The sequence below is a fragment of the Brienomyrus brachyistius genome, unplaced genomic scaffold (assembly GCF_023856365.1).
Source record: "Brienomyrus brachyistius isolate T26 unplaced genomic scaffold, BBRACH_0.4 scaffold27, whole genome shotgun sequence".
NCBI classification, from domain to species: Eukaryota; Metazoa; Chordata; class Actinopteri; order Osteoglossiformes; family Mormyridae; genus Brienomyrus; species Brienomyrus brachyistius.
In genome coordinates this window covers 2,303,764-2,331,760 of record NW_026042306.1, presented here as the reverse complement: position 1 = coordinate 2,331,760, position 27,997 = coordinate 2,303,764, and the positions used below count along the sequence as shown (strand labels likewise).

The following is a 27,997-nucleotide window of genomic DNA, read 5'->3' as shown; positions in this document are numbered from 1 at the left end:
TAGCATTGCCACCTGATACTGTGTACAGCTAATATTATTGTCTGACTCTGGCTGAAGTTAGTATTACTGTTAGACTATGGGCCCACCTAATACTTTCATTTTATGCTGGGTCCGGTTTACTTTCTTCTTCTGCCACTGCAGAACTAAACTCTCTTTCCCTTGTGTGCAACCTGAGAGGTAAAAAAAAAAAAAAACAGTTGGGTCTCCACTCTGCGTGTATCATGTGAACAGGCCAAAAATACCCCCTAGACACTTCGGAGGGTGCTCTGCGGCAGTGTGGCTACAGGTCTCCTGCTGAGAGCTTGCGACACAGCTAACCATTAAACAGAGCTAATGGCAAATTAGCAAGACAAACATCAAGGAAGAAGGTAAGCATTGTTTAATATTACTTGTGGTTCTTTAAAAAGCAGTGTTTTTACTTTGTTTGCAATAAGTTGCTGGTTTTATGTTTCATATTGTCATATTGTCATAGTTGATTTTCTAGAAAAGAACCCATAACACCTTTCACAGGTGAAACCTCAAGTATATGAACATGAAAAAAAATTAAAAGAAAATTGTATCTTAAACAAATGTTGACTAGACTTTCAAAGCATTGTAATATGTCTAGAGTTATATTCAGGCCTTTGCTTGCTCATAGAAAAAATGTCTGATGTATGACAATGTCTGATCTCATTGTAGCATTAGCACAGTAATGTACATTGGAAGGTCAACACAAGCTAAGGGCAGTGAGGGTGTAAGGTGGTGTTTTATGGAAGCCATCTGCTCTGTGTGTTGAAGAACAGAGCACATGACCTTAGGCTTTTTTCTCTAACAGACACATAATCCTACTGATCAGCAATGGGTCACATTGACAGTGGCTAACTTTATTAATCTAAATATGACCTTTATAGAAATATGTGCACCAAACAGCCTACAGTGTTTACGTGATTTTCTATCTAAGCAGTGGCTTTAATTAAACATGTAATTGCTGTAGCGCAGGAAAAAAATGCTGACTCTGCATAACTATGTGCACTACTCAAGGAATGGAAATAAAGGTATTGACTGCCATTATGGTTACAGTGCATTATACCCATTGGACAGACACCAGGAAGTCTACTGGAAAGCAAAAACAGAAAAGTACATCAAATAAATTTAGGAACTTGTGGTGGTTCTTGAATAATTAGGAAGAGTGGAAACATGGAACTGGAAATTCCACTGCTGAGAGGATGGTATTGCATAATGGAAAAATAATAATAAAAAAAACTAAATAAAACAAATAGAAGTTAAAGAAGTGATCCATCCTTCCATCCATAATTATTACCAGGGGACAAAGCTGGATCAGCCTTGATAGGGTGCCAGTTCATCACAGGCTCACACACTGGGCAATTCAGAAACACCACTTCATCTCACTGTAAAATGATTTTTTTTGCTTGAGCTCGCTTGAGCTCAGTCATTGCATCAGCCTACGTACCTGTCTTTATGTTTTCTCTCCAAATGTCAATAGAAATTGGAAGTTGTGCAGGTCACCTTAGTTATCAATGCTTTCTAAAATGTACATTCTGCAGTGTGCTTCTTTTTACTAGATGTCTTGCACTGAAACTTGCATAAATTCTGGCAAAATGGTTCTGGAACTAGGGCTATGGACTCCAAAAGATTTTTAGAGTCATGTGTGTTTGAGTCATGACAGTAAAAATTCACCTGAGTGTGTGACAAGACCAAATCCATTCATATGTGAACTTAAGTTCAGACATGAGTACCTCTGGAAAAAAAATATTTTTTATTTTTTAGACCTATTGCCACATTGAAAAGGGGCTGTGGAAGAACAGCATTCAGATTATTGCAGTTTTCCTTTCCCTGAAGCAAGCATGGCCTCTGGTGCAACGTTACAAGGCCGGGCATGTTCAACGCTGGGATCTGATGACTACAGTCTTTACAGTGGCCTCTCGGACGAGGAGCTGCTTGAGCTTGCTATCGAACGCAGTCTGGCTGACAGTAATGCAGCCAATGCCCAGGCCACGTCAAGCAGCAAACCTGCAATGCAAAGGCAGCCAAGCCAATCCGCCAGGCAGCATGCTCAAGCTGCTGACCAAGAAGTGATCCCTCCAACAGCAAACCCACCTGGGTAACATTAAGCTACCTACAGAAAACAGGATAGGACACTACTACATCACCAATTATCTAGTCAGGTTGTACTTTTGTACTAGAATAGTTGAATCACTAATTAACAATGTAACTACAGCAGCTGAAGAACTGATCTCTTCTGTATAAGTTCACTCCAAGTAATCACAGCAGGGGGAGTGCTTGGTGAACTCCTTGCAGACAGTCAGGGGTGGAATCTATTCAACCCACAGACATTTTTTTTACCTCTTTACCTGGATACAGTACAGCCCACCAGCAAAACAGCCAGAGAATTTTCATCTTTCACATTACTAATGATTACTTAGTGATTACTAAGGCTGTGCAGCAGATTTTGAATTCAAAGTCACTGCTCTTCATAATTGTGTCATCTGACACATTGTAGGCTAGTAGGAGCAACTAGAAGCAGTTACGTCACCCGAGATGGCCAGCGGATGGTGGCCTGGCGGCGATATGATGGCACCCTCATCATGCCAGAACCCGAAGAGTGAGTACAGCTGTGTGTGAGCCATCCTGTGATTCTCTAAAATCATCTTTGCAATCATAGGCAACACGGCAGACTCAATATGTGCTATAGTTTTTCTCGATTACTTTGGAGCATTTCTCAAATGACAATTAACATTTGCAAAACAACAAGTGTAATCGCCACACCATAAAATGACTTATGCACAGCAGAACATCATTTCTCATCGCTTCACACAAATTTACAAAAGGTTTAACACATACAGTATATGCAAATGGTTTTGTACAATTGTCATTATTTGGCACAATTTTCAGCTGTTTTAGTCTTGTTGTTCAAAATAGATTATGTAATTTCCCACTGTGATAATTTTAAACCTTAAAAATAAATGTATTTTGCCACCACATGCAAAACAGTTAACCAACCTTTCAAAATAATTTTCCATAAATTGCAGTGATACAGCATTACAGTGTTTTTGGTTCATTTCAATGTCATTTTGTTGTTCATGTATTGCCATTTTGCTGGTTTTGTGTTATATAGTGCCATGTAAATTTTTTGTTTGCTATTGTAGTGTGTCTGGAGATTTGAAGAAATTATATGTACATGCAAGTGCTTTCTCTTGCCAGTGAACTTTACATACTGTAACATAGAGCCTTGCAATATTGGGATTGGTGTCTTTGGCATGAATAAGTATAGGTTTGCTAAAGAAAAATTATCAGTCAGTTACAATGAGAAAGTGGGAAATGACTATCATTCAGAATTGTGGAGCTGAGGAGCATAGTTACATTGACATACTGACTATATATCTAAGCATTTTGACCCTTTTTTTTGAACTATGCAGACTATACTTTACATTTTCGTGGGAATGACTAATTCATTCATAGAATTATTGGCTTTTGAGAAAAAACTTGTTTGTTTTGGGCAGGTTAAAGGCTTTTACAGCTAAACGTTAGTGCTGTGCTATATGCATATACTGTTTTGAGAAATGCTCTTATAGTCTTGAGAATGTTAAGTATGTTTCATGAAAGCAATTGAGAAAAAGTGTACTAAGAGGAATACAACCAAGGGCACAAAACTTGTTTATTTGACTTGCTGCAAACTGGGAGATGACTACAGTCTTCACCTCAATTACTCACCATCCCTTAAAGCCAATGAATGAATTTCCTAAGTAACTGTGTGGTCAATCTAAAGGCTATCATTCCTCTAGAAGCTTAGGCTTTGACAAAATATTATTTGGGATTGATAAAGAAAATGACTTTCATGGTAAAGTGCTTGTAAAGAAAAAGTCTTGTATTATTGTCTTGAAGTTCTATACGAGCTACTGCCGATAGTAAGAAGCAGGATCATAGTAAAGAAGTTTATAGTTTTATAGTTATGTGTGTTTGGAGGAACCCAGTGAAATTCATTTGCCACTGTTTCAGGGGAGGGAACAGGTGCATGGGGTGGGGGGGGGGGGGATAATAGGACAAACAGCAATGTAAACTGGACAACAGAAGTGCAATAAAAGAAAAGACAATGTAAGACAAGGCAGTGCAATATAGGTATGAGTGGACAATAAATGCGCAATACATAATGATACAATGGGGATAAGTATGCGCAAATAATGTAGAAAGGTAGTCATACATAGGAGGAGTCTGACTTTTAGGGAGGAGAACCCAGTGGTCAGAGCGATCTCAGCTGATGATGTGAAGACTGTGAAGGAAATGGCAAAGTCTGATCCGGAGAGTCTGACCCAACCCAACAAGGACGGCTGGCTGGCACTACATGAGGCTGCTTACTATGGATCACTGGACTGCTTGGCTGTCCTGCTCAGAGGTTGGTGATCTTAATCCTTTTGAACATCACTTATTAAATTGGTGAAATATGCTTTCTAACCCTGTTGTACACCATTAATAACGGTTTTTGTTTCTTCTAATGGAACCTAAATACTGTATTTTGTTATCTATATATACGTACAGTGGAAACCACTCATAGTGATCACAGTTATAGTGATCAACTGCTTATATGGGTCAAAAAGCTTGGGACAGAATCATTCCTGTAAAATAATAATTCAAGTGATCAAGCAATCCACTTACAGTGTTCATTTTGGGTCTTTTTAAACACAACAACATATGGAAAAAATTAAAACTACAGTAATTCTTTTTTTACTTTATTTTGATTACCCTACTTTGCCTTGTGGTAACTCGTCTGCTTCTGGATAGGTAATGCTGATAGGCTAATCCTGAGGCTAATGTTTCATGCACAGAAAACATGACGGGGAAAATAGCCATTTTCTCTCAATGACAAATGTCATTAACGAACTGCCAAAAACAAGCCACCTGGATGCATCAGCTAAACTACAATAAGCGCTTTAAGACAATGTAACATTGTGAAAATTCTGTGTAAATAAAATTTAATTGATCTGAATATTTATGTACTGTACAGTACTGTATTACAGCATATTTGAATTATACACAGTTCAGTAATTTAATTTATACAGTATTGTAATTTGACAAGCATTTGTAACAGCTGTACTATATTTTGAAATTGTCAAAAAAAATTAAGCAAATAGCAATGCTGTCTGTTTTATTACCTTATATTCATGTAATAAATATCCAAATGTCAATGAGATGGTAATCTGCCTGACACATAAAGAAGAAGAAAAAAAAATCAGTTATAATGAACATTTGTTAATAGTGATGAGTTTCACCCAGACAGAAGTGATCACCATAAATGGTTTCCACTGTACATGGTGTACATTTCCAAATTTGTGCAATACATGGGTAGGGCAGAACTTGTGGTTAAACATGGAAAACATGACGAACATACTTGCATATTCTCAGGTGGCCCTTGGTGTAAATTTTACACTACTTTCTCCCTAGTTCATCCCGGTATGATCAACAAACGCACCCCAAGCGAGCAAACCCCGCTGTTCCTGGCAGTCTCCAGGGACAAGCTGTCCTGTGCACGTTACTTGCTGGAAAACGGAGCTGACCCTGACCTTGTTAATAAAGACCAGGAGACGCCCCTGTTCAAAGGTACCCTGCTTCAGTAAGCTGGCTGACAGGCTGCTCAGTAGCTCGTCAGGCTATTAGTATGGACAATTTCATTTAATTCATTCATTCACCCACCAATTTATTAATTCATTCAGTAATTTTTTTGCTACTTTACTTCTACTATTTTAAGTTATTCTGATAATTTAAAAATATTAATTTATTTGTGCATCTGTTTATTTATTTGTCTGTTTGTTTATTTCCATGCTTCTGTTACTCGCTGTAGTGAGTTTTCTAGGAAACTCATTTAATTTCCCACAGTACATCTATCACTGTTTGCTGTATTGTTGACATTTGTTCAATAAACTTAAGATTTTTTTCCCCACTTCATAATACGAAGGCTGTATCTGGATAGGCAGCCATATATTTAACATGTTCGTCAAATTCGTATAAATATTTGAGGAATTAGCATAGTGTGAGCAAAGGATGTTCACCATTGGTGTACACATGAGCACAAGCTGTGTCATTCTTTGCTGTGACAGCATGTGAGCGGGACAACGTGAAAATGGTGGAGCTGATTTTGCAGTTCGGTGGCGGGGTGAACAAAACCTGCATCCAGGGCTGGACGGCGCTTCATGAAGCAGTCTGCCGCAACAACCTGCTAATCTGTGAGATGCTGGTGGAGGCTGGGGCCAAGGTCGGCATCCCCAACATGTATGGCCTCACTCCCCTCTTTGTGGCAGCCCAAGGTGGCCATGTGGAGGCCCTGCGCTTTCTCATCAAAAGTGGTGAGCGTTGGGATAAACCGAAAATTCCTCACTGTCACAATTCACTTTATTGACCAGGTGCACTGACATGTAGTAGGAATTCATCATGGCAGTACTGATACATGCATTCAACGTAAATAAAAAAAAAAATTAATAAGATTTACAATTAAAAGTACAATCAGCATCGTTTTACAGCTTTTCTCGATTGTTTTGGCATATTTTATGAATCAGTGTTTGATCAATGCTTAACATTTAGAAGACTGTAACAGCATTTCTCAAAACAGTACATGCATATAGCATAATACAAAGGTTTAGCTGCAAAACCCTGTAATGTGCCCAAAACAATTAACTCCTGTCTCAAAAGCAAATAATTCCACCAATGAATTTGTCAACCATCCATCCATTTTCCAAACCGCTTATCCTACTGGGTCGCGGGGGGTCCGGAGCCTATCCCGGAAGCAATGGGCACGAGGCAGGGAACAACCCAGGATGGGGGGCCAGCCCATCGCAGGGCACACTCACATACCATTCACTCACACATGCACACCTACGGGCAATTGAGCAAGTCCAATTAGCCTCAGCGTGTTTTTGGACTGTGGGGGAAACCGGAGTACCCGGAGGAAACCCCACGATGACATGGTGAGAATATGCAAACTCCACACACATGTGACCCAGGCGGAGACTCAAACCCGGGTCCCAGAGGTGTGAGGCAACAAGGCTAACCACTGCACCACCATGCCGCCCCCTTATCAGCACCAAACACCAGGCAAATAAGACAATATTTTTTTATTCATAATTTTTTTAGTTTATAATTTTTTATTTTAATTAATTTGATTTCATACAATACAATATATTATTTGAGTGATCTCTCGTTGAGGGAGACATTTTCTCACAACTTCACTCGGTGGTTGAAGGGTGCCCACAAGGTGACTGTGTTGGTCCCCATGGGTCTGAAGACCAGGGTTCAAGTGGTTCCATGTTCCTTGACTTTGCGAAAGGCCAGGGTATGCAGGTTACTGGATCCTGGTTCCAATGCCCTGAGCCTCATGATTGGACTTGCACAAATATTGATGGTACGGCAAAGGAGATCGATCACATCCTCGTGGGCAGATGCTGGAGGCTCCTGCAGAAGTGCCCAGTTTGTGAATTCTGACCACAGACTTGTTGTTGCTTCTTTGAAGATTCAGCTTAAATCTAGTATGCTACCACCTACTAGAAGAATGAGGCTAGACGTAGCCAGACTCCAAGATCAAGCTGTTTCTGATGAATCTGCATGCAGTTTGTGTGAGGATCTTGCAGACTTTGGTGTGACTACAGATTCTAATGTGATGTGGGAGACCTGTGATAAGACCCTGAAGGTTGCTGAGGGTTGTGTTGGTGTTGCCAGTCTTCCCAGAAGGAGGTGTTTCATCTCGCAAGGCACCTTGTCGAGAGATTTACCTACCTTGGCAGCAACATTCATGTCTCTGGTGACTCTTCCTATGAAGTCAGCTGACGGATTGGAAGAGCATGGGGGTCATGAGGTCACTGGAAAGGGGTGTATGGCACTCCTAATACCTTTGCAAGAGTCCGGGTGATTCCTGTCTTGTTGTATGGCTGTGAAACATGGACGCTGTCCAGTGAACTGAGACGAAGACCAGTCTCCCTTTAGAGAGTCCTTGGGTACCGCTGGTTTGACTTTGTGTCGAATGAGCGGTTGCTAGAGGAGTGCAAATGAGGCACATTATCTGCATTGTGAGGGAGCATCAGTTACGGCCCTACAGCTATGTGGCGCGTTTCCTTGAGGATGATCTGGCTCGGAGGATCCTCATTGCTGAGGATCCAAGCAGCTGGACTAGGCCAAAGGGACGCCCATGTAACACCTGGCTGCGGCAGATGGATGGCCATGTCCAGAGGGTAGGAATGGGCCGTGTGTTTGCCTGGCCGATTGCAGGCCGAGACCCTGAGGAGTTTTGCCATGTCGTGGGTGCGGCAATGCGCTGCATCTCTGCTCCCCGCCCTGACCTGACCTGACCTGAATATATTATTTTACATAACCTCATCATTGCCTGATCAACATAAGTTGTGTAAACTGACTTAAGACAATTAGTATTTTTTCTATGTATTTTTAATAAAAAACCAATGTAGCTGAATTTGATAAAAAATGAGTCAACGTATGATGAGGTAAAATTATGAAAATAGGAATCTACATTATCTACTTTGACCAACAAGACTAAAGCAGCTAAAAATTATGCCAAATAATGACAATTGTATGAAACTGTTTGCATGTATGTACTAAACACCTGAGGTGAGGTAAAGAGGAGAGTCCACAATTGAGGAACTATGACAGCAGAGGATCTGGAGTGGTTCTGGAATGGTCTAAATAATGACAATTTTATGAAACTATGAAACCGTTTGCATGTATGCACTAAATAGTGGCTAATTTATTTCACAGAATCAAAAATGATGTTACACTTCTTGTTAATTGTCAAATGTTAATTGTCATTTGAGAAATGCTCCAAAACAATCGAGAAAAACAGTAAGTGGTGTATTGATTTGGTTTTCCTTATTAGAAAACATTTGCCAGAAGGTCATCATTGGGATAGATTATGTTTTGGCTTGGAACCAGCAAGTAGGCCCCATGTAACATAGCCACTGTCTTGTTTATTACAGGTGCAGATGTGAACAGTCAGGCGGCTGATGGAGCCACAGCCCTTTATGAGGCTAGTAAGAATGGCCATGATGAGACCGTGAAGATCCTGCTGTCTCAAAATGCTGATGCCAATATAGCAGCCAGGGGGGGGCTACTTCCCCTGCATATAGCGGCTCAGCGTGGGAATGATAGGTAGGTACTGCCTGACACTTTATATAGCTACTTGTGAAGTATGTTTAAATAATGTAGTAAGTACTTATTTGTTTACACAATCATTTATTATTAGATATAAATAACCTGATCCTGACTGTAGAATGGTGGTGAATTTGTAATATTGTGGGTCTACTTTTCCTTCAAAAAACCAGGGAAACAAAAATGGTTTAGTGACCACAGAATAAAGCTTTTTCCATTATCATCCCAGTTCCCTGACCTAAATTCCATTGAATGCCTCTGGTGAGGTGTTGAGCAATTGGACAATGGTCTCAAATTCCTAGCTCTATGCAGATATATGAAATACAATGCTGTGCAAAAGTCTTAGTCAAAGAAAATGTTAAAAGCTATTTATCTGGGTAGTAAGTATATAATTGTAAATTTGTTGAGAAGAAAATAGAGTTTAATATCAGCTTCCAAACCCCTCCTCAGGGGCACCCCAGCCATTCCTTGAATGTGAGGGGATCCAATACCTCCATTTTTTGACTTGACCACTAGAATGCATTATATAGCTAATCAATAACTCATTGATTTTTTTTAAAACTTAATTAATGAATTAAGAGAGCTGCTGGTGATATTTCATAAACATATGGAATAGCTAAGGTGACCCTGAGGAGGGGTTTGGGACCTGAAGCCGTGTTCATCCAGCCATCCAGTAAGGTATCAGTAACATTTTGGAGAACAGAAGAAATTCTTACTAGTTTTTCTTGTGTTACTCTTAATTTCCATATGTTCTAATGCTATACACACACACACGCACAGTGTATATATATATGGGTGTGTGTGTGTGGACTATGTTTATATTACATTTTAGGGACCAAAGTAATAAAACCCTGTTATTTTAAAGTTGTGCGCATGATTTTTCAGCTCCCCACAAAGATCTGTGACTGCAATCAAAAAAGTAAAAATGCAAGAAGTCTCGTATTTTGTTTAGTTTCTTATGGTTCAGGTCAGGGCTGGGTAGGGGTTAAGTTTTCCCATAGAAATGGGATCAAGTTGGGTTTCTCCAAATTTATCAGTGCGAGATTAAGCTAGTTGACCACAAAGGCATTATTAATCTCTTACCTTTGGTTTTAGCAAGGGTGTTCTAGAGTGCACTGAACTGATGTATGTTTTCATTTGAATCCAGAGAGGATTTAATACTCATTCAATAAGTCATTCTCCCTTGCATTTCCTTCTCCTGAGGAAGGAATTCCTTCGCCAGAAATTTTTGTTGAAGAATTTTAACTATTATTGCCACAGTTTAAAACTACAATGATGAAAACATAATACTGTTCTGTTTTAAATACTGAAGTGCAATATTCAAATGCATTTATATTCAGTTTAATATTACATTTTGAAACCCTGCATATTTTCAATAGAAAAAGAGCAGAAGAGTTGCTTCTCAATGCTTTTGTTGCACCAGGTTTTCACATGTCAAACTGAGAACTGAGCAATGCTTTACATTTAAAATTCTACATGATTATATGTGAATTTTATATTGCACTGAATGCACTTTCACCTTCCTAATATCGTGTTGGATCCTGTTTTGCACTGTAGACTGCCTTAATATCTTGGTGATGGGCACAGCTGCGTCCCAGGGGAATGCTGGCCTAAGCTGACTCCACAGCTAATGTTTACCACAGTCGTGGTGTGTTGGTTGAATGTCATTTGGGTGGGGGGAGGGGGCAGTACAGATATTCTGTTGATTGTCACATGTGGGTTCACCATGTTAAAATGCAATTTTTTTCCTGCTATTTCTCCCTCAGACACACAATACATTTCTCAGAAATTTCTGGCCTTAGAAGCCTTTTAAGGCATGGAAATACCTTATGCTTTTAAACACAGTATATATTTCCAGTTTTACAGCAGCTTAAAAAGGTCTGTTTATACAAATGAGTGTTTAGTTAATAAATCCAAAGCTTCGTAATAATGAATCCTACGACATTCTGGGGATTTTGACATGCAACTTTATTACCACTGGTGCAGTTTCCCAAGTACCCTGATGTCACTTTTTGTCACTTATTTGTTGATACAAAGAGTGTATTCAATGTCCACAGAGGCACAGCTAGACACCACTGTATTAAGTGTCTTGGAAAATTCATAGCACCACCTGACAGCTGTAAGTAGCACAGCTTCTAACGGAGTAACATGTGCTTTGTTGTCCCGCATTGCTTTTGCAGAGAAAAGTTGCTGAACTATGCATCATATTCCTACTGTAGTGAACTGTCAGTTAAGTAAGTCACCATAGCCTGCAGTTCTGCTGAGAGCTCTCCCGTAACTTATGGAATTAACTCAAGCTTATCGTAGCTGTTGGACCAGTTGCAATTAAACCTTTACTGATCTCCTAACCTCTCATTCATATCAGTATGCACTTTAATCGGCTTTTATTCAAGAAAATAGATTAATTCAAATATTAATATTTTATTTCATATCCTATATATTTATATTGATTTAATAAATAGAGCTTGGTTTGATAATCTCATATCATCTGAGGGACAACATAAAAAATGGTCAATGTTGAATATTAGAACCATGTTTAGTGTAATAACTCTTAAATGAAAGTATATGAGTAGTCATATTATTATTATGGGGCAGTAGAGAATGCTTGGATCTTGCTTGGGACTTGACATTATTGGTTCCCATAATTCTGACTCCATAATTCGGTCTCTCCTCCATAAAGAATTGTGTCCATGTTGATCCCGGCCACTAGCAAGGCCCGGGTGCGGCGTAGTGGGATCAGTCCCCTTCACCTGGCTGCAGAACGCAACAAGAATGAAGTCCTGGAGACTCTCATAGAGGCAGGCTTTGATGTTAACGCCATGTTGTCCCACGACCGCTCCAAGATGTACGAGGACCGCCGCAGCACTGCACTCTACTTTGCCATCTGCAACAACAACATTGAAGCTGCCACTATGCTCCTAGAAGCTGGTGCCAACCCCAACCTGGACACCTTTAACCCCTTTCTGATCGCTGTGCGTCAGGGCTGCATACGGACAGTCACCTTGCTGATAGAGCATGGGGCCAATGTCAATGCCTACATCCCCACCCACCCCACCTCCTTTCCCGCTGCTATTATGTTCTGCATGAAGTACTTGACCCTGCTCAAGTACCTGCTGGATAATGGATGTGATGCCCAGTCCTGCTTCCATTGTGAGTATGGCAGTGGCCCACATCCTCCAATCAAGACCTACCACAGACCCAGGGATGACATACGCTACAATGTTGATGTGCAGGACTACATTCCAGTGCAGGTACGATCGACATCTTAGTTAACATGTTGTGAAATGAGTGTTCAGCCCTATGATCAGACCAAGAGTAAGATATACTTATTGCACATGTTGGTAACATAATCGGAAAAAAATTACATGCTGTATCAAGTGAAGTGAGGTGCATTTTATTGTGATAACACATAGTAGTACTGTGATACAAAATTTAGTTCCTCAGGACCACAGTGCAACATACAACAAAACAAGGGCTATCTATATAAGCGGGGCACTGTAAGCCGAAGGAGCTGCCGCAGCAGGCAGCACGTGAGCACGATGCTATTTTATAAAATAAATCAGAGGCTTACCGGTAGTTTTGCTCCTATGACTAGATCAATAAGCAAATTGCTCAATAAGCCAGTACTGTAATAATAAACACAGTACTGTTCCCGCTATGTGTTTTCTCTGTTTGTGTAAGGTTAAAATATATGAGTGAAACTGTAATAAAACACAGTATAGACTTAGGAGATCTATGGAGTCCTTGAAGGGTTCTGTGCGTAAGTCGTACGCACGCGAAAGTGCATTTTATTTTTTTGGTATCTTTTTTTTATGCGATCTCTTATCTAGCGAAGTTATAACAAGCTGGCCAGTAAGTGACAACGTTAATCATCAATAAAATGATACGTCAGTATATATAGGCTTGTATCACAAATTAGCCTCACTGCAAAACAATGAATCACTTTCAGCGTCCTTTTGCACATTGCAGAATTAAAACAGCACATAGAAAATAAGTCACTTCTACATATTAAGCAAGATATGAAACAAGTAAAAAACTCATTGCTTATGAAAAAAGGTATAAGACAGCAAAACCTTAACGTCTGTGCTTTACGTACTACTGGAGGTTCCCTATTCCACATTACAAGGCATATGCATCAAACTACTGTAATGTCAACAGATGGCGAGTACAGTGTAAACTGAAATGATATATCTAAATAAAGGTCAATTACTACAAACAAGATACTATCCTTCCTTCGTTGACCCAAATAAATTAGAAAGCAGAACAAATAGTATATAATAAAAACGCCGCGCTGCCGTTTCCACGACCAAAGTTTTTGTACAGCTGGTTGTAAGTCCAGGCAGTCATTAAACAGGTAGGTCGTTAAGTGGGGGGATGGGGGTTATCATATACGGGGTAGTTTAAATACAGTGTAATTTCACAGTGTAAATAATAGAAACAGTGCAAAACATACATCACAATTAGACGGGATGATTTTTTAAAAGGTAGATGTTATTTGTGTCACGATCTATGCTGAACGAAGCGGTGATCGTGCGGCTTGGCTGGTACAGAGCAGGCAAACAGGCAGGTATCGGGGCAAAACTGGGGTTTATTATGGCACTGAGGCTTGGAACAGGACACGACAGCAACACCATCACCAAACCACAATGACGGACAGGGGAACAGGTAAGACCAGGACTTAAATAGGACAAGACGAAGCATAGAAATCGGACAACGCTGGAGACAATCAGGGAAGCACACGTGGGTAATCAGGGGGTGTGGCACACACGAGGAGCCGACGAGCCGGGTCATGACAATTTGCACCCAGGTGTCAGTGGCCAACAATGCTATATTATTATTATTATTTTATTATTATTCTTGTTGTTTGTATCATTATTATATTATTATCACTTGTTATTATTATTAGTAGTTGTAGTAGTAGTCGTCGTAGTAGTATGTAATAAATTTGTATCAGACTTTGGTGCCTTCAGCCATTAAAGTGACATGCAACCATGCAAGCCACTTCCTCTGGTGCAAATGGACACTAAAAAAAATCTGTTGTGTGGGATATGTGGTAGGACAGAATCTACAGTCCAGCAGCAGTCAGTGTTTCAGAGAATGACCAAGAGTAATTTCAGACAGGCCTTTTAAGTCAGTTTCCTCCAGATCCCCCCCACAATCCAAAGAAGCATGATTCAGCAACAGTTCTGGAATCTGCAGTGCTACCCATGATGCTATTCATTTTTGACACTCTGCCGCCTATACTGGAAAAGTGGCTGTATGATGTATCCTGTACTTGAGTAAACTGGGGTATTGATACTTGAGCAAAATCTAGCATCACTGGAATATCACTAGAAAATTAAATCTCTTGAACTCCGGAGTGCCGCTAGAGATTCCGGGCCCCATGACAGCAGATCATATTTGGGCCCCACCCCAGACCAATCCAGTGATGTTCCAAATTTTTATGGGCCCCAATTAGACCTCTCTCCTCCCCTCCACCACCTGCTGTCCCTGATTGAAATTATATATATTTCTAAATATTAACTTTACGCCCATAAAATTATACACTTATAATACAAAGTCAGATATTTAGGCTAGCTGGCATCTCTAATTTGCCCATGGTGGGTGATTTGCCGTGGATGTGCCCTTTGATGGATGGGCTGGCATCCCATCAAGAGCGTACGTTGTGCTCTCTGCTGCCTGAGATAGGCCCAGGGACCCCCTGTTATTTGATATGTGTTTTTTGTCTTTCAACCTCAGTTCTGTGAGATGATTTCCACGCCTTCAGTGAGTCGCTGTGCAGGACCCATCATTGATGTCCTCCTGGATTATGTTGGCAATGTGCAGCTGTGTGCCAGGCTGTTAGAACATCTGGATAGCTATGAGGGTTGGGCCTCTATCAAGGAGAAATCAGGTAATCACCTCAAAATCACCTGTTATTCATAATTTCTTTCATTTGTTTCTGACTGAAACCAACATTTAGCCATTTCTATTACTACTTATATGTATCTGAAAAAAATTATGCTATTTTTGCCTGCTATGAATTTTATCTAAAATCATATTGAACTGGTATCTTATCCAGGGTGTACACCAGCCTTGTGCTTATTCCTGGAATGTATGGTTATGGGATAGATGGATTGAAAGAAGGATTTTGTAATGACTGATGAACATACTAATATACATATTGATTAAAAGTCTTTGGTTAGCAGTAAGATTCTGGCGAAGGAAAGGAATACATTATCAAATCAAGTCAAATCTCCATGTTATGCTAATCTGGTCAGACTCTGTGTCTGGAACAGGAAAAGCTATCCTTCCCAACAGTAGATGTTTCTTATAAGGTTAACAGAAACCATCATAGAGAGGTCTGGGGGGGACAGCATTTCTAAAAGTTTACTTTATGGAGAACTATGCTAATAAACCAAACAAGCTGGCTGATAAGTTCAGCTCCAGAAAAATTCACATTTCTCCCTGAACTCCCTGAGTGACTGTGTAAATACATGTGCTGATGCTTCTGGACACATCATCAGTGATGTTCCTGGAATCATTGGGTGTTTCGGGTCTTTCAACATCAAACACCATCATCCAGGTGACCCAGCCAGGGTTGATCAGACCCTAGCTTTTGTCCAGATGGCTATCCAGCTACTACGACTCCATGGTTCTTGAGCCACTGCCATCTGGAGGCCCTCTCTGATACTGAGAATGGCTCTCCTCTTACGCTGTCCAATGATGCCTAGACTGCTTAAGGCACCAGCCAAGGAAACGGGCCGCGAAACCTCTGCAGCCAACCTCCACTGGGAGGCAACTCACTCTCCATCCAGTCTGCTGACAGCCGCTGACCAGTCCTGCATACTTGGTGAGCTTCCTCTCAAAGGCTTTTTCCAAGCGGTCTTCCCATGGGACTGTCAGCTCCAGCAGCACGGCTTGCTTGGTAGCCTCAGACACAAGGACAATGTCAAGGACAAAGGGTGGTGACAGCAATGTGGCTGGGGAACTTCAGCTGCCACTCAAGGTTCACCAACAGCTGCCAGTCTCTAGCAGAGGTAAGGATGCCTACTGGTGCTCTTTCAGCTGGGGCTGCTGGCTCCCCAGTCCTGACAAAGGTGATGGTTTTCTTGGAGGGATGAAACTGCTTTGCCGACTCAAGTCCTGTGCTGATGGTTTCAGCGATGGTCTTAAGGACTTGGTCATTCCTCCCCCGGTATTGACCTTCTCCAAGTGCTGTGGTGCAGCAACTGAGGATGTGTTCTAGGGTGCCTCTCCTGGAATACAATAGGCAAGCTTGTGATTCTGCTATGCTCCATGTCTGCAGGTTCGATGGGCCTGGAAGCATATCATACCCCACCTGGATGGGGAATTTAATGTAGTGAGGCTTGACTTTCCAGATCTCAGTCCAGGTCACTTTCCTCTCAACTGCATTTTCCTATCTTGTCCAAGTGCCCTGCTGCCTCATTCCCACTGCTTTACAGGACCTTGTCTCCTCCATAGCTGCTCTCACCTCCTCTTTGACAAGGCACCGCCTCTCCTTCCCTCTGGTGTTCATTTGGGGAGTTGGGAAAGAACCTAACCCGGCTCAACCTTGTGTGACCACTCCCACCAGGCTTCTGTGATGCAGCCTTACCTCAGCATCTTGGACAGCCTTCTCTGCCCTCCACTTCCTGCCTGTCCTCATTTGGTTTCCAGCTTTGGCCACCATTGGGTCGCTAGAGTCCCTGTACTGCACCACTAACCTAGCTCTTGTTACCTTGAATTCCTCTTCCAAGGATTTTAGGGGCAGCTGCAAGTTGTTGTTGCGCCCATAGAGTGCGATGCTGCTCAGGCTCTTTGGAAACCCAAGCCATCTCCGGAGGTAGTTGCTGACCTTCCTCTCTAGGGTCTCAACTGTAGTGATTGGGACAGAATGGACGAGAATGGGTCACAGGATCCTTGGAAGGATGCCATGCTGGTAGACCCAGGCTTTGTATTTTCCAGGAAGACTGGACTTGTCCATGGATTTCATCCAACTTAGTGCAGGTTGACTGAATAGATGCTGAATCTCTCAGAGAGCTGTCAAAATCCTTGACCAAACTCTGGACTGGCTTCTGTGATTTTTGGAATGGCTGTGCCTGTGATGCAAAACCGAAACCTCCACCTTTCCTTTCCTCAGCACCACGGATCTTGATTTGGCAGGTTTGAAATGCATACTAGCCCACGCCATCAGCTTCCCTCTCGTGTCGCCGCCTCCGATGCCACTCTGCCTGGCGGAGAACTCTGATCTTCTTCCATAGGATGCACAACAACTGGGCTAGGCTAATGAGTTCCTCTTATGCTGGGCCTTCAGTGCTTTCATCTCCTTCATGATGTTGTGGATCTTTGCAGCTCTATGATTCTTTGCATAAGAAGTTCCAGAGCCTTTCTTCTGCTCCTCGCCAAACCGTTCAGCTGCAATGTTAACAATGATCGTGATCATGGCTTGAAGCTTCTGGTCAGCCCCTCCCTTTGCCATCGCTTCCAGAATTTGGTCGACATCATTGTCAAACTGCTTCCACAGTGAAGTCATGGTAGCTGCAGGCCATTTAATCCACCTCTGGTCCGACTTAAGTACGAGAGTTGTCGTCAGCACATGGAGGTTCCGGGCACTGTGGGGTGACTCCAGGCCAGGCTTCTCCTGCGTCTAACCAGGTTGAACACCTGTGCATTGTGATGCTCCTGCTTCCATCGAACATTTCATCTTTGCTTAGTGGATTTTTAAGCCATGGATGTTCTTGCAGACTTTACCACATGTACACTGCTTGCTCATAGTCGTTTGTCTGTTGCCTGGGTCTGTTACCATAGTGTCCGTCAGACTGGGGTGCTCATCCTCCCCCCCTCTCGGGAAACCCCTGGAGGTATCTTTCCATTGAGTACGTCGTAGCTTGGTTGGGCATCCTCCTCATGGTGGACACAGAATGGGTTGCCAGAGTATTCTGCCCGGGTTGCCGTCTCTCCAAGCAGTCATTGTCTCTCCTGTAGTCACCGCACTATTTGTGGTTGTCATCCAGCCTTTCCTGGCTACCACTGATCTCTCAGGGTGCTCACTGTGTAAATACATCTGCTGATGCTTCTGGACACATCATCAGTGATGTTCCTTATATTATTGTCTTAAATTACATGATTGATGTAAGTATTTCATGTTACTTGAGCCTATCCCAGGAAGCATAGTGCACAAGGCTTGGGTGCACCCAGGACAAGATACAAGTTTATATTCAATCCATAAAACAGGGTTTAAATTTATATAGAGCCCAGCTGAGTTCAGCTCTGCCTCCTTATGTCCAAAATGCATCTTAATGGATCGCAGCTCCACCTCTTTAAACTTTAACCTCTTAATTTTTCATCAGCTTTATCGTAAATTTTCATTAGTACCTCAGATTCTGACATTACTTTCTCAAGAGGATGAGATATTCCTATATGACACCTCAATTTCTTCATTTCTGTCCCATGTTTTTGTATTTTGACCTTAACTGTATTTTGCTTACCCTACTGCTTCCAAAACTTCACTTACTAGCTGGACTCTTCAAGAGGTAAAACATACTTAAGAAGCAATCTGTGAATAATTTGTTATTTCAATCAATACCCCAATTTTTTGTTAATTTCATATTAATTTGGTAAAACTACATGGACTGTGATTGTAAATACATATGATAAGCATGTGGCACAATGAGCTAAGCCTCTGTCTGTGATTAGAATATCACTGGTTCAAAATTGGCCTTTGCATGTCTGTAGGCCCTTGACCAAGGCCGTTAACCCTCAGCTCCCTGGGTGCTGCAACAGGTGGCTGCCCTTCACAGCTAGCTTGCTGTCATCTACAAAGAGCAAGTTGTGGGTGGTGTAAAGATTCCCCACAGGGATCAATAAAGCCCCAATCGTTATATAATAACATGCAGTGGCTTATTCAGGACCATCCCTCTGTACCAGGTTTCTCTGTACCTGTCGGTGCTCCCCTTCCTCTCTGATTCTGATTTAACCCATCTCAGTTATTCTTCTGCCTAACAGTTTTGTTCATACACAGAAATGTTTGAACTGATGGCTTAATAGTGTGTGTACATGAAAAGGTGATGCATTCTGGGTACTTTATTTCTCTAATGCAAAAAAGCAAAGGAGGGTAATTTTCAAACTAGCATAATGCTGATCATTGGAATGAGGATCAGTGTTTACATGCTCAAACTCACCTTAGTGTTTACAAACTCAGACAGGTATGTGACACTTTCTTTTTTTGTGACTTTTCAGTTCTTCCACGACCCCTAATGCAATTATGCAGATTCAGGATTCTCAGTTTATTAGGGAGGGAAAGGATGAAGTTTGTGGATTTCTTGCCAATCCCTGGAAGACTAATAAAGTTCCTGAGACATGAGGAGCGCTCAGCACTGTTATGAAGTGAATAATCTGCCATTATCCCCCAACATTAAAGATATAAAATGACTGCTTGTACTAGCATATGGGTGCTCTGTTTGCTATCTGTTATTGAACTTATTTACTTATAATGCGTATACTTGTACTGTTGCAATGAAAATGTCACATTAGTCTATACAGATACATGCCTTTGAGAACAAACAAAAACATTAACTATTTAAAGTGTTTAATTTTTCTTTAAGTAAAAGTACAGTTATGCAATGTTTTTAATGACACTTTGGAAGTAAGGCATACCATGTAATATATGACTAGATCTGACTAAATGAAATAGCTAACTATTAAATTTAATTAAATGAGAATAGATTACAAATGTACAGAATAATGACTAATTATGGGATTTTAAAAATAAAAACTTAACATGTTTTTATGGTCTTTCTACTGGTAATCATGGCAATATTGGTTCATATGAGAATAAGTGTGTATGTCAAAACCTGTATCACTTTGTTGATGTTTGAACAAAATTCACAGTAATCAAATAAATATCAAATATGGTAAATAATAATTAGTGTGAGCAGGTGTGTATGTATTATGATTGAAGACATATTTGAAGTGATTAATCTTTGCATTTTTAGAAACAATATCTTTTTATTTTAACATGTATACAGTGTGTAGAGTGTGAAATTGCACATATTGGAGAACAATAATATTTTATGAGACCAAACTGAAACACTTGCAAAATGTTTCTATGAACTGCCCTGTTTCTTGTCATAATTGTATATAATACAAATATTTGAAGATGAAAATAAAGAGCCACATTCACTCAAGTAATTTTATAAGAATAATCCAGGGTGGTTAGTTTTCTATATCACTCTTATCTTACTAAATTACTTGTCAAATCATGAAAGCTGGATCTGATGTGATTTATTATGTTGTATAAATGGTCTGAATCACAACACCTTTAAATTAATGTGTTTCTACGGTTTCATTTTTTCCTGAATGAAAAAGTACTTTAAATATGAGTAACTAAATATGACATATAAACATGATATATCATAAAATCATGACATGATATGAAATATGACATATGACTACTCACAACGGTAATTACACCAATAAAGAGAATGTGAACCTCTTGCAATTGTGTGGATTTCTGCATGAATGACTCCTGAAATGTGATCTGATCTTAAGTTATGTTATAATAATAAATGAAGATCGTCTTATTCAGCAAACAACACAACATGCATTGCCATATGCTTATTTGACAATTTATTTAAACTATAGCGATCACTGATGTATGTGAACCTGTATAATAAAAAATTAGTAGAAAGATTATGTATATTTTAAAGAACCACATAATTTCTTAGCCACAGAAAACCAGGCAATTCCACAAACTTCCATATGTATGTTTTCATGATAAATAACTGTTTTGCAATCAGAATGAAATATACGGAGACTATTATGTTTTGCTGAAAAATGTGTAAATGTTGTTTGTTTTATATTAAATTTGTAAATTTCAATTGTTCTAGTGGATCAGATTGTGCATGGGCTTGTTTCTCATCAGTTCTATATGAATAATTTTTTCTGTTTTATGCTAAAAATAAAAAATAAATAAACAATCAGTTTTCTTTACCCTTTTTCTTATTTAATATCGTTAATGAGAATTTTTGTTAAAACAATTCACCAATACCATAAGCAGCTCACTATAACAAGGTCTAAATTGTATACAATTTATCCCAGTGGTGCCTCCAATTTATGTAACCTCTATACTCCTAATGTATTTAGGGCTTTATTCTGTAGCTATAATTTTCAATGTTCTGTTTCACCTTTACTTGTTTATTATACATGCATATTATTCAGTAGTTCACCATCAGTCATTACTTCTGCTTTATTGTTGTCATTAGTTACATCTAATAAAACATTTATGCATGATGTAAAGAGGCTATTTTCTCTATTTTGAAATCAAGGGCAGGGTGGCACAGGTGTCCCCTGCCTTGTGCCCTGTGCTGGACTGGTATCGCAACAAGGGTGTTCCCTGCCTTTTGCCCTGTGATGGATTGGCATCCCATCCTGGGTGTCCCCTGCCTTTTGCCCTGTGATGGACTGGCATCCCATCATGGGTGTCCTCTTTCATATACCCTATGCTGCCTGCCATGTACTTCTGGTTTCCTGTAACAATAGGCAAGAAAAATAGTTGGAAGATGGATATATTAAGAATGGCAAGAACTTTAAGTGATGACTGTATACGATGTATATCACTACAGCTTTCAGTTCGGTTGATGAAGGGCACAGCCATTGTGAATTCTGAGGCCAGAGCTGCAGTGGTTCCACTGACGTTCCAGTCTGACTTTTTGGGGGGGGGGGGATTCCAGTTGAAATTTCTGACTACGAGCTTGAAAATTCCAGATCTCCAGTTCAAATGGAACACACCATAAGTTTTGACAAAACGATCAGCACTAATTAGGTAAGTAATATAAAGCGAACTCTCCCAAAATGCACACATAGTAAGACAAAACACACAAAGCCATCTGCCTGCCTGCTGGCAGCAGAGTTGTGATTAAGTGTCAGGTGGGTTTACAGGGTTGTGCTCTGACAAGAAATGGGGAGTAAAGCTAAATACAGGTTTCCCTCACTATCCAAAAGCAAAGCATTCCTAGGAAACCTTTCATAACCCAAAATGGCAATAATTTAAACTATTTGGAATTACTTAGCTAATCATTGTTTAGAATATAAAGTACATGTAGCACATGCTGTACGTAGGCTATGTAACCTTCATAGTAGGGTTCCACTGATACCTTTTGTGCACTTGCTGATAACAAGTAATGGTACGAGTACATAAGGCAGTATTTATACCATTGAAAATAACAATGACCTAACTTGGCATAACCAGACCAATACTCAAATAAGAATATGTCTGGACCCCATCAGTTAATTTACATGTAACCCTATGAAATAAATGAGTGGGATCTTTAAATTTTTAATCTAAAATAATACCAACTTTTTGTTATTGAAATGGTAAATTTAGGGCGGCATGGTGGTGCAGTGGTTAGCACTGTTGCCTCACATCTCTGGGACCCGGATTCGAGTCCCCGCCTACGTGTGTGTGGAGTTTGCATGTTCTCCCCATGTCGTCGTGGGGTTTCCTCCGGGTACTCCGGTTTACCCCCACAGTCCAAAAACATGCTGAGCCTAATTGGACTTGCTAAATTGCCCGTAGGAGTGCATGTGTGAGTGAATGGTGTGTGAGTGTGCCCTGCGATGGGCTGGCCCCCCATGGGCTGGTTTGGAAAATGGATGGATAGTTTACGTGGTTGAGGAGTGGGGGGGAGGGGGTGTCTTGGCAGTTGGTTGCAGAGGCTGATGGCCCTCAGGGAGGTGGGGTGTTTGCAGCAGTTGTTGGAGTGGAGCCCCTTTGATTCTCTCTCCTTGTGAAGCTTTGTCTTGGTTGCAGTTCTTTGTCCAGCTGGGTCTTCAGGCTTCAGGAGGGCTTCTTGTGGGCTTCTCTTCTCCTGGGCTGATGTTCTCTGCCTCTCTTCGGGCTGATGTTTTCTGCTACTCTCCTTGTCTTTGTTCTGAGGTGCCAGGTTTTATAGTCTAAAGTTCATGAATAGGCATGACCAGGAATTCGAAACCTGAACCAATGGCTGACCATCCATTTGGTGGGCTTTCAGAAGGGGGTTTGTATCAGTCCTTTTGGTATTTATGATCAGACTGATTGCCGCTTTACTGATGATTTTAATTAAGCTGGTGTAAGTTTTGATACATCAACTTTCATGGAAACCATTGACCAGATTTGGAAACAAATTGATTAATATGGCTGGGTTTCTCCCGAAGTGTGAGTTAAACGTTTTTGCCTGGTTTGTATGTGGGCAGATAGCGTTACATTCTAATTAATCAGCCCTTACCTTATTGTCTTATCACAGGGTTTCGTGTGTTGTGGCACGGCGGTGACTGCTGCTTCATCTTACGTGGAACCACTGCTGCCCTGCCTAGCGGCGGCTCTGCTCTGCCTTACTGCTGCTGTTTAGTGACGCTCGCACGGTTTCGCGCTTTGCACGTTTTCAGTTTGTCTTGTACTCCGTCTAGCCTGTAGCAGTCCGATTCATCAGCGGGTCCTTAGCTGGGGAACTGTTTGGGGGGGTGTGTGCGTCCACACGCGTGAGAGCGGGAGTTAGAGGGGCTGACTGTTCCCCCGCTTTTTTTGTGTTCCTTCTGTTTTGATTGTATTATGTTTATTTTGGTTTGGTATATTTGGTGTCATGTTTTGAATGGGTAATGTCCTTAGTGTGTCATCAATGTAAATTGTTTTGTATTTTATTTGTTTGGTTGATTTCCTTTTGTTTAGACTGCAGTGCTTTTCCTTTTTGGGTTTTGTGTGATTTGCCATTGTGGTTTGTAGTTATATCTTTTTTTCATCTGTTAGCACAACAGAACCAGGAAAAATCATGCGATGTCTTAGGTTTCAGCGCCCAGTCTTAGTACGGCAAGAAGTGGCTACTGGTACGCGGGCTGTACTTCAGGCATATGGTGTTTTGACGGACCAATCTTTTTATGGCTTTACTTTTAATAAAAATTGTGTGTTTGGAACAACGTCTCTCCGCTTACAAATTTGTAAACTCCCATTGTCATGCCCCGCTCGTCTGCTCCTCCAGTGTGCCACGACCCCTCATCTACCTCGTGTGGAATTCCCATGTTACCAGCTGTTTCTTGTTGTTGTTGATTAGTCCAGTGTATTTAAGTCAATGTTAGGTATGTTTTCCCCAGTCCGGTCAGTAATGTTGTGACGGTACAGTATGTTGCCAGTGTTCCTTCTTGTATCCCGAATAAATCCCTCATTCCCCGATTCTCCATCTCCTTGCTCCTGCTTACCCGGGCACGGTAACCCATCAGCCTCAGCATGGTTTTTGGACTGGTGGGGAATACTGGAGCACGCAGAGAAAACCCTACAATGACACGAGGAGAACATAATAAATAAAAGAAAAAGTAGTGACTTAAATGGCAAAGCAGTGACAAAACTGCATTCCCAACACATTATATATTTGGCAGAGGGGAAGTGATATTCCTATTGCTAACCACTGCACCACCACACTGTGTGCATGCATATGTTCACCAAAAAAAATACGCACTGAACCGGAGAAGAAGAAAAAAAGCTTTCAATAACAATTCAATCAACACAGTACCTATGCAGCAAAACATCCTAATGATTATCAAACAATGGTACAAATGCGTCCAAGTGAAATTTTAAATCACACACTCACAATAAAAGTGGCATATGTGACAATTTTGGTCGCAGCCTGGAGCCCTGCACATCAACAACCGATTATGGCTGGTCCATTGAGAGCAGTGTACTGAGTAAGAGCCTCAGTTATTTTTACTGTGTGTGCACATTTTCTCTCGCTTTTCCAGAATTTGCACTGAAGTTTGCTGTCACAGTCTAAGATATGGTGACTGTACTGGCCACTCCATTATACACAAAACACCAGCTGGCTACTTCTTCTCTAAATTGTTCTTGCAGAGTTTGAAGCTGTGTTTGGGTCATTTTCCTGTTTTAGGATGAAATTGGCTCCAATTAAGTGCCGTCCATGGTGTGTCACTGCAAAATGAAGTAATAGCCTCATTTCTCTGACAAGTTTTAAAAAAAAGTTCTTTGTTTCTGACCATTTTGAGCTTGTAATCAAACCCACAATTGTTGATGCTCCAGATATTCAACTAGTCCAAAGAAGTTCAGTTTTATTGCTTCTTTAACCAGCACAACAATTTTCATCTGTGCTAACATAATTGTACAAAGGTTTTCCTTTTCCTTAAATTAACCTTTTGCCTTTCAGGTAGAACCTTGTGAATTACTGAGAACCCCTCTATGCTGAGTGTTTGCCGATCAGCTTTCTGTGCATCGCTCCTGTTTTCTCCCATGGTTTTCTGGCTCTTTGTCCAGTGTTTTGGATTGGGTTATTCTTCATGTATTTGCGTTTGTTCATGTCTATGTGGCTTTGTGTCTAGTGAGTTATCAAAACTTCATGTAACTGTTTAAATGTCATTTGAAAATCATACTAATTAATTTGTTTGTGTTCCTCTCAATAAAGTGTGTATTTTCAAGAAATGTTCAAAATATATATTTGTGCTTAAGAAAATCACTATACTGTATATGCATGTAAGTTGCACTTTTCATCGTTCACTCAAGATGACCTCTCTAAACCACCTGCATATTAGAAGTTAGACACAGTTAGTAAAATGTGCTTGCCATCGAGCCCCACCCCTAGGCCTGGCTCCAGGGGGGGGCCTGGTGACCCACGTCCGGGCGAGGGAAAACGTGTGTCCATGTCATTTCTCATCATAAGCGGTCTAATAACCTGCACTACGGCTGGTTCCTCACCCAGGACCTGTTTGCCTTGGGTGACCCTACCAGGGGCATAAAGCCCCAGGAAACGTAGCTCCTAGGATCATTGGAATACGCAAACCCTCCACCATGATAAGGTGTCGGCTCCAGGAGAGGCACGATTCATTAATGATGAATAAACATGAGATCAGTATTCAACTTGTGTCATTCATTACGTGTTTATTCAGTAGTTCAATAGTTTCTCCAGTAGTTCACAAATATGGTAACTGCTTGGGGTGAAATATGCATCATGATTTATTAATGAAGAGCAAATATGACATAAGCATTTAACCTGTGTTATTCCTGACTTATCCTTTCAGTAATTCCTTTAGCAGTTAATTCAGAAGTTCACAAAGGATCACAGAATTAACAGAAATCATACATATAGGAAATGCATTAATTCATTAATGATGAATTAAAATGAAATAACTATGTAACTAAGACTTAAGTTTGTGGTTAATAATAAGTAATAGTATAATACTATATTATTTGTGCCCCATCAAGTAAAGTGTTACCAGATTTGTTTACGGATTTTAATATTGTTTTTCATAGTGGACTGTAGCATTTGTGAGCAGGGAAAGGTGACAAACTATTTTTTCAGCATTCTAGATAGTTTTTATTAATGTTTTAAATTTGCAAAGAGGACATTGTGGAGCACACTTTGTTTGATGATAACGTGTAATAAATGTATTTTTCATCATATTCATACATATAAGGTTTTGGGAACAGAACTGGCACCAGTTTAACATAACATAACATAACATAAAACATAACATACAACATAACATAAAACATAACATAAAACATAACAACTGTCCAATTGGCAGAGGGATAAGTGATATTCCTATTTGGCAATCCTTTCATTTGGATTATCTGGCTAATGAAGAAATCCTGCTTTGTGGAATAACACCTGTTCTTGGACTATGAGGCTTAAAGTAATCTCGTGGATCTCCCTGTCAAGTCACAACCAGTAGCTGGAGAGCCATGTTGAGTGTAGGAAAGTAGGAACATCTACTCAAAAAGTCATTATAAAAAAGTCACTGAAGGGTCAGCAAATCTAGGGGAAAATTTGTTATGTTAGGAAGACAGCTGCTGGCTAATTGTTACTGTACTTCTCTCCCTCTGCAGCCAAGTTTAGTTCAGTATATAAATTCAGTGCACTCATGCTTCAGAGCACTGGGAGACATGTTCACTGTTCCTAGATCAGTCCATTTCAAACACTTCTCAGTTTGCAGCATGCTGAAAGTTTCCACTGAAAACATTTGAGTAGACACGCACACAGAAGTCCTGTTTGGGTTTGGTTTAATATTATGTTTTCTGGCACCCTGTCATATTCTAGAAAAAACTGGCATTTCCTGCACGTGACATCAGAGTCACAACATCTTGCAGGAATGTAATGCCCTAAAATTAGGAACCGTTACTCAGATGATACATGTATACTAACTGTATCTAATTTCTAATATGCCGGTGGTTTAGAGAGGTCATCTTGGGTGAACGATGAAGGATCTTTAGATTGTTTACCACATTCCTAAGACTTTTCATTACTTAAACATCACATATATACCACTAACAAATTAATGCATAGTCATATTCAACCCAACAGAATAGTTTATTTATGTATTTTGTGTCATTCAAATAAAATGTTGATATGGGTCTTAACTTTATATTATTTTGTTCTGGCAGCCATACAAATACATAAACCTATTCTGAAATCTAGTTAAAATTCAATTATCGATATAGTATAAATTAACTGAAAAATCAGTGAAAATCATTTTTACACTTACAAAAGTAGCAAAAATGATGTATAATGATATAATTTTTGTTTTTGAATTTTAGAGCAAGAATAAAGAATGACTAATACACAGTGAACAGGAAAGAGAAGGGCAGAAAAGCACAATACTTCAAGAATAATAATTATATGCATTCCTGATCAACATTAGGCCATTGCTTAAAAAAAAATCTGTCTAAAAAGTTGGGGACAGATCCATAGGTACAGTGAAGACAAGCTAACTTTTTGTCTTTGGACCATGGGATACCATGTAATTGGCAAAAACATGGAACTAAGGGTAGGAATGAAACCCAGGTGTTGTGCAGCCACAATGTGATACATTTTAATTTCCCTTTAAAACATTTCAGTTGTTGTTG

General features: G+C 40.3%; 1 protein-coding gene across 1 annotated transcript; it reads left to right on the top strand.

The window, feature by feature from the left end:
• The first annotated feature begins 230 nt into the window (after positions 1 to 230).
• On the top strand, positions 231 to 21,101 carry LOC125720951 (ankyrin repeat and SOCS box protein 2-like). The gene is made up of 11 exons (XM_048996861.1): positions 231 to 368; positions 1,768 to 2,101; positions 2,501 to 2,602; positions 4,221 to 4,390; positions 5,437 to 5,592; positions 6,090 to 6,335; positions 8,967 to 9,138; positions 11,319 to 11,372; positions 11,819 to 12,389; positions 14,878 to 15,031; positions 19,360 to 21,101. Exons 2-11 carry the CDS (start codon positions 1,845 to 1,847, stop codon positions 19,503 to 19,505), a joined length of 2,028 nt encoding a protein of 675 aa, XP_048852818.1. The 5' UTR covers positions 231 to 368; positions 1,768 to 1,844; the 3' UTR covers positions 19,506 to 21,101.
• The last annotated feature ends 6,896 nt before the right edge of the window (positions 21,102 to 27,997 follow it).